General features: G+C 43.4%; 1 protein-coding gene across 4 annotated transcripts in view; it reads right to left on the bottom strand.

Annotated features, from left to right (window-relative positions):
* Positions 1–263: 263 nt before the first annotated feature.
* tspan9a (tetraspanin 9a) overlaps positions 264–8,079 on the bottom strand; it is a 209,456-nt gene continuing 201,640 nt past the window's right edge. For all 4 annotated transcript variants that reach the window (XM_037768610.1, XM_037768613.1, XM_037768611.1 and 1 more), the window contains one exon: positions 264–6,432. In XM_037768610.1, the coding sequence (XP_037624538.1) occupies positions 6,361–6,432 (72 nt within the window). In that variant the 3' untranslated portion in view covers positions 264–6,360. The remainder of the gene's footprint in view (positions 6,433–8,079) is intronic.

Raw genomic sequence — 8,079 nt, 5'->3', positions numbered from 1 at the left:
CCTCGCCGCCGTGCAGTTTAAAAGATAGCGAGTTTACTCAGGGAAACACGACAGATTGAGAACACAGCATCAGAAACAACCTGCAGAAATCAGCTCCACTGCAGGTTAACAAGCCGAATGAGGCTGTGTGGGGACAAACTGAACGGCCTCATCAGAATAAAAGCCGTCCCTATTCAGGTTAATGTAATGAGTTCTGCTGAGGATGAGGGGCGGAAAAAAAAGAAGTGCTGTAATAACAATTAGGGAAAAAAAGTATCCATCGGTTGATTCTGTTTACTTTATTTCAGTACATGTTACTCATACAAAATAATCTGTACAAAGGCTAAAATAGGTCATATATTTGCATAGAAGGAACAGTGGATGTAAAAACAAAAGCCAGGATGGAATGGCACAATAAACTCCACTCACTATCACACATGGGCCTAATAACAATTGGGTTAAAAAAGGGATAAAGCTCCGTACAAAAATACTCTGCTGCTCACTCCATGCTGTGGAGACAAATTGGCGATGGTTCCCACTTTCATCATCTCCCTTTTGTTCTTTACAAAAACCCCTATGCTCGACTGGCTGACTACCATTAGCTCATCTCAGCGTCTTTAGGACAACAGTCCCGCAGGTTTTGTTATTCCTTAAAAAAAGAGGCCATTATAAGGCGGCGATGCCACTCTTTCATTTAATACACCATGGGATCCGCTGTGACACCGCTTCACTTTGCTCTTCATGCCAAGTCCTGTCTTCCAACTCCCCCCAAAAAATTTCAGCATCAAACACTGTTTAAATGCTGCCTGAAAAATTGACGGTGACATAAAAAAGGGAATACATCAGGAGCATCGAGTCATTAAACATGAAAGGCAATGAGCGTACGGTATCGTGGGATTTTTGTGACACTCTTTCCTTTATTTAAAAAAATAGTTGATTTGGAGAATAAAGAGAAGGTAGTGCACCACCTAGTATAGATATTCAGAGTGCTTTCACATGTAGCAGAAAACTCCACAGGACAGGGCTGGCAGGTATCAGATAGTGCCACCCAGCAGAACACAACATCAAACACACCATTTCTAGAGCATACATTTCCACTGCTCAGATATTCAGCTGTAGCACGGGGGAAGGATTAGGAGGAGATTACAGAAATAATATGTCGGAGGTGGCAAAAAAATAAAATAATAATAAAAAAATAGCTTCTAGGTCTCAAAATTCTTCACAGCAGACAAAACCCAATTACTGCCTGTGCATTCTTCCTTTACCGGCTTCGTGGCTTACTGGGAGTGCTTCCATGGATAAGAAGGAATACTTTATACTCCTTCCCCCCAAAAAAACAACAAAAAAACAGAAAATGTGTCTTACTTACTACAAGATGCAAATAAAATATGAAAACCATACTGACAAAAAACACAAATTTACATCAAATTGACACTACTCCTGCGCTTCACAGAGGCAGAAAAACTATCAAAACATGAGAGGATGGATAACATATGGGTGGAAGATACTGCGTGTCTGTAAATGAGCACAAAAGAGCATGGGTTGTTAGGGCAATTCACAATGGCAATGAACTGTCAATGTGATTACAAGAGGTAAAGTATAACAGTAAGTTACATCAGTTGTAAAAATGAGCATATTTACATCCGGGAGCTGATATACTGCAGTGACATGAGCTCTGTGTTGTACAGTGTCATCTAATAGATCATGCTCTAGGAAATACATAATGGGTCTTACACTGGCAGTTTTAAAAGACACACTGCAGATTATACCAGCACGTCCTAATTTAATTAAACCAGGTCTTAATAGAGAGAAGCACGACGACAAGCGTGCAGTACGTCTTTTGTGGGCTTCAACTGATGCTATATGCCAAATTTCCCCTCTCTATCAATTCTGACTTAATTGCTTCAACTGCCTGTAGCAATGTTAAGACAGAAAGGCGGGTTTTTTTTGCACCTTGTAGAGGAACATCGCAAAGACTAATCCTCTATGAAACAAATGCTTAATGGTGTCAGGGTCTCACAATGAGCGACTATGAGCCTCTGTCATGAATGGAAAAATAAAAATAATAAAAGCCATTTAAAACAGCCTACAACAAGAAAAAAAAACAACATATCGTATAAAAACAAACATTAAAACAGCGACAACCAATGTACAAAAATAACCTAATTAAACAGCGTTTTGTTAAAACGGCAATCATCCCTGCATCCTAAAAAAACATGAAGGAACATTTTCTCTTGACAAAAACCCGCGAAATCTATGGTGACAGTGGCGGAGCTGAAAGGGAGTTCACACGGAGGAGAAAAAGGTCAGGATGTCGGATCAGTCGGGGCAAAGAGTTCGAGTTTTGCAGGCTGGCTCTCTGAAAAGTATGACGTCAGATTTGGAGACAGACATTGGATTTGTTTTTACTCCACTCCATTCTCACATTTTCTGCAGCATCTTTTTCGGTCTTGCCTGCAGTTAGGGCTACAATGCAGTCTGATTTACAGAACTAGATACAGCTATTTCTCCTATAACCCCTCCCGGGTGCAGGATATACCTCCCAGCGGCTCGCAGGCGTCTAAAGAGCACAGCTGTATTTCCACAGTGTCACTGCTGCCAGCTACTGTATATGTAGCGCCGGGTGTCTGCAGAGCGAGGCAGTAATAAGGGATGTGTAGAGAGTTTGTGGAGGCAGCCAAGCAGAGGAGATGTGACCACTCGTGCCTGCGCTGTACATCAGCAGCTGTCATGTTCCCCCCGTGGACACAACAAGGAGAGTCGGAGCATATGGGGGCAGGCAGTGAATCACAGCCAGCAGGGTCGCTGCACATCACATCCAGATTCTGTTGCTCCCCGATGCACGAACCTCTTCCTAAAACTGTGTCTCTCAGATTAAATCATTATCAAACCGATAAAAAAAAACTCGTTAAGAATGACTTCAGGTGATACTCGGAGCATGCAGGCTGCCAGACTGGAAGAATGTCTAATGAGTGAATCTTGCTGGGTAATGTTAGCCCATGTAGCAGCAACGCACAGTGTCTGAGTTCCAAGGCTTCATCCAAAGCAATAAACTCCCGTCAACGATAACCTTGGATTACAATTTAGAACGCAGATGCTTCTGGTCCAATGATTTCTCTACTCGGTTTCCAACAGCAGCTAAACAAATGATCACCTGACCTCTCCTGATAATCCAACTTGGTTTTATTGTTGTAGTTTTGGCTGTCATTCCTACCAGTGATAAGTTCTTTGCAGAGATCTGGGAAGTCTGATGGGGCCAGAAAAACACAGCCTGGTTCTAGGCCTTCTTGGATTGCTGCCCACATCTGTCACATCTTTTTCGACCAATTGAAAAAAAAGTCTTGTACTCATAGAGTGCTACAGAACGAGTCCTAAAAGAAATGAATTATCATTTAAGCACTTTCCTGTTCCTCGTCTGGAAGTCAATGGGTTTCTTGAAAGGGTTTTTCGTTAGATGCCTGTAATAAGTGTGTGGTTAACACAAGCTGAAGAGATTCTAATGTTTGTTCTACGACATAAAATACATCAATTAATTTCCCACTCGTGAATTTTGAAGCCTTTATGCATCTTAAAAAAAGGTGGTTGCCAACAAGTTACTAAATGAGACTACTAAACATCATCGAGGGAACCAGGGCGATGCTAACTTCCTGGTTGGCCTACAAAAATATTCCATCCCTGCACCACTCTACTGACAGGTGTTTTTTGGTCGTTGGAGGAACAAGCCAGCCAATCAGTGCAATGGGGACGTCTATCTGTGCCAGAGCCAGAAAAACAGGCTGTGTCCGAAAATCACTTCAATTCATTTTTAACCATCCTGCCTTTTCAGTATAACGAATTGTGTGAAATTTATGCACCACACAGTGCCCTCCAAATTTCCCCACAATGGATGGATCTAATCAGCCAGGGTAATTGAAAACACCTGGGTGGGTGTGCGGGGCTTTTGCATCAGCATATTTTGTCGACCGTTGCCGGAGACGGCAGCGGGTCCTCGTAACCCGCGTTTGTGTGGAAATGACATTGTCACATCAGATAGGCAAGTCACTGTTGATTGAAGGCAGAATAACACCCCGCCTTCCCATACAGAGAACGGCTGGCTAATATGAACACAATGTCATGATGGGTATTGAAATGAAGCAACATGGCAATAGGCCAAACTGTCTTCCGTGAAGAATGGAATATTCAATCTGATGATCAGCGTAAGGAACAGGAGCAGTCAGACGATCATACAGGTTTTTTAAACAACTCCCAGATTAGCCAAATTTTATTTGGAAGAGAAACTAAAGGTGAACAGTAAAATTATTACTTAAACCGTCTGTTGTGTCCATCAGAGTTTACAGACTGACTTTCCGGTTCAACTTCAACCTGTTGCTGTACACGTGTGGACACAGTTTTCCAGTTTATCAATGGATTATTGCTGAGTAGTAATATGAATAAAATGGTAGTTAATCTGGTTAAACTATTGGCCTGTTCAAAACCTCTCTGATCGTCTGACTGCTACTGTTTCTTGCCCCATTGTTGAAATGTTGTATTGCATTTACTTGGTGAGTACAATGTTATCAAAGCTGGCGACAACAATCATAACCAAATGGCGGCTGAAACTGAAAATCATCCTTTAACAATAGTCTTTTTACACCTCCGCCTCTCACATGCTCAGAGAAGATGTGAAGGCCTGGAGCAGACACACTGGAGGGCATTTTCTTTAAAGTCGCCACAGCACATATAGATTGTGCTCAGTCTTAAGGGAGTCAGGCTGATGCTCAGGCCTCCTGTGGCGAATCAGCAGTAAACAGACATAAACAGACATGTCCTATAGGGCATGTTGCCATACCTATCTGTCTCAGCTTTGATCCTCCTACACTGCCGCCGCCACCCCCTCCACACTGTGGCTGCAAGAAAAGGAAGCTTATGTAAAATCAGTGAAGTTGCAAACCAGAGTAACTGTGCGATGAGTAGGAATGTCAGCAGAGATATTGTGTGTACGTATGGAGGATGAAGCTCATTGCTTTTCCTTACATGCGGTAAGAAATTGGGGTGAAAAAAGGAAAAATGGAGGCAGGGGAGAGGGGAGAGTTGACAGCCAGAGAGAGGAAGAGTGAGAGGAAGGCAGAGCAAATGGATGAGATCTTAAGAATACAGGAGAGATGGTCTCTAGCCGCCTCCGCCAACACAATTGATGGTAGCGGGAAGACATCATGTCTGCTCTGTTTTTGCCCCCCCTTCCCTTGCTTTGCTCCGTGTTTCTATGGCTGGTATTTTTTTTTTCCTCTGCAGCAAGGACAATGTGATAAAACACAACTGCACACACACGTTTCAGTCTGTATTCTCCAAGGGGGAACTACATCACCCAGATCTCTTCACTTGACAGTCCTGGTGGAGCGCTAATAAACAGCCATCTTACACCATTTGTATTGTCTCATAGGGAATGGGAATACTGCTGCCGTGTGTCAGTACAAAGTGTGTCTGTGAGTGTGTGTTCACAGGCAGATTTGTGCATTTACAATTTATTATTCAGAGGATACTGCAGAATTTGGTGTAAAATAAATCCACTGATGATTTCTCACGCTAACATGACGTTCCTCCATCACGCTCACTTTTTCCCAAAGCTCTCTATAGCTGAATGAAATAAAAATATGAATTACATTAAACACCATCCCCACTTGTCTGTGCCTATCCGCAGCAGCATCACGTCAAATCCAACCCCACACACACACACGCACACACAAACACACACACACACACACATATCTGAGAGCTCATTGCACTGATCTGTTCAACACTTACATTCCACAGGAGCGTCATTGACGTACAAAAAGAAAAAACAGGAAAAATGGAGACGTTTGACATTTCAAGGACAAAGGTAAATCAGTAAAGTAGAAAACTAGCATGCCGTGTTGGAACTTTTTTCATTTACAAGTGAAAAGGGGGACTTGAATCGACATGAGGAAAAAGAAACTCCACAAGAGGTGGAGGGTATTATCAGTTTCATGTGTTCTCTTTGCCTGGGAGTGGGGTGTGTGGGCATTAGTAAAGTCTTCATTGTCTCAAAGTCCGTCCTTCCTTCCAGCAAATTGTTAGTCCAAGGCAAAAAAAAAAAAGAAAAAAGAGACAATAAAATAAAAATAGAAATGTACTCAAGAGGAGCGACAACCAATGGGATTCTCTTCCTTGCCAAAAGTAGGTGTCCCTTCTCTTCCAGTTGTGTTACTCTTTGGCAAAATGAATGGTGAGAGCAGAACGGAGCGGGGACACAGCTGGAATCTGTACAGAAGGTCTGGGACGGGGGGTGGGGTTGGGGGGGTTTGTAAAGTGAGGGGTGTTTAAATCAGAGTCTTATCCCATCAGGCAGTGGGGCTCCTCTCCATTGGGTGCCTCCCCTCAAGGCTAAGCATCGTACTTCTTCCCTGTTCTGTGGATGTGGTGGAACAGCGTCATGGAGAACGCCATGCCCAGGAGCTGTGAGAGAGGAGAGGAGAAGAAGATAGTCAATGTGTGTCTGCATGTATAGTGTATGTGCATGTGTGGTCTTTTTGATGTCGATGCCCTCGGCCGCAATGGGGTTTTTGATGCACTGTGAATCCTTTGGTTGAAGCGCGAGCACATTTTCGCTCACTCTCCCCTCGTTTTCTCGGACGCCCTTCAAACGAGAGCTCTGGAATCTTTGTGATGGAAGAAATGTAAAGCGTGCACAAGCATTAAGTCAATGAAGTAAATTGAGATGCCACTGAATCAAAGTAGCCAGCTATCTCCTTTGAAGTTTCCATTACCCCTGATACTTCTACATCAAACACAGTCACAAGGCTGATCCTAAAACCATTATCTGGCAAAGTTCGGATGGCAGGGAAAGTACTGTATGGTGCATAGTCTTTACTGAAAAGGCAACGTGGACTTCCTGCAAACAGCCTCCACCGGGGGATTCCTACGGGATGTGATTAGCCTGGGAAAGCTGCTGATTCTCTTCCTTTAGTTTCAGTCAAAGCCTAATTCGCAGGGCTGCTTCAGAGAAAATGCTACCTTAAGCCGCTGCCAATCAAAAACATGAAGTGCCATTCGAGGTAAACATCCAGCTAAGAGGGAGTTCGAGCCAATGAAAAAAGCAACTCAATTATTTACATGTGGCTCATCTGTGCAGCGTTGACATCCAGAGCATTTTTGCTGGCTGCTTCATTCAGTGTGAATGAGACAGCATGACAGTTGCTCCTTCAGGACTCTTCAAAGCTCCAACATCCGTCCCTGCTTAAGAATATAAAAAATACGGCTGAGATTTCTGACACCATTGTGGATGAAGTTATACATATAGGCTTTCGCCAAAGTCTGTTATATATGCTGCTCGTCTAAATCATTCATAAGCCAGTTCTCCGCGCCTCTGGCTATTATGTAACGTTGCAGGCTTGTGGGGCATCAGCTTTTCATGATGCTCATCTCCATCATGTCTCCCCCAACTTGCCTTGGAGTCTGCTAATCTGACAGCTCAAGGTCTGTTCTTCCTCTCTCCCACCTCATCCGACTCCGTGTGAGGAGAGTGTGTGTACAGAGTGGGAGAGACATCATTAAAATTAATGTCAGTCGAGTCGATGTTGTGAGGTTTAATTCTGCCAGAACACTTTATCAGTCAGCCAAACAGCGCCAATATTTGTCACTGTTCTGCATGTGCATGCTGTGTGTGTTTGCAGAAGAATGAACAGACGGGCAGGAGATAGTGTCAGACAGAGAGAAGAGAGTTGGCGAGTTAGAAGGAATGCATCTGAGCATCTAAGGAGAGTTTGATCCCGTCATGAATACATAGTGATCTGAAGTTGGCCGATATATACATTAATGCCGACTTTCTCACAGTGAAGTCTTGAACTTTAACAGGAGCTCAAGCAGCAACATCTTCCCCCTAAGGTCATTTGAAATGTGAGGAATCTCACTGAGGCCACCTTGATCTGAACGAACCATGGATTCATGGTTTGGCAAACTGAAGAGCGAAGTCAGGGAGAATAAAGCAAGAGGGTATGTTGAGAGCATGAGAACGGAAAAAAGAAATAAGCAGAGTGCACGGGGGGATGCATTGCATAAACAGGAATTTTAAGTGCATTTTCATTCAAACCGTTTTCATGCGCA

The sequence above is a fragment of the Sebastes umbrosus genome, chromosome 4 (assembly GCF_015220745.1).
Source record: "Sebastes umbrosus isolate fSebUmb1 chromosome 4, fSebUmb1.pri, whole genome shotgun sequence".
In the NCBI taxonomy this organism is placed as follows: Eukaryota; Metazoa; Chordata; class Actinopteri; order Perciformes; family Sebastidae; genus Sebastes; species Sebastes umbrosus.
Note: the sequence above shows the minus strand (reverse complement) of the source record. Positions and strands in the feature narration are given on the sequence as shown.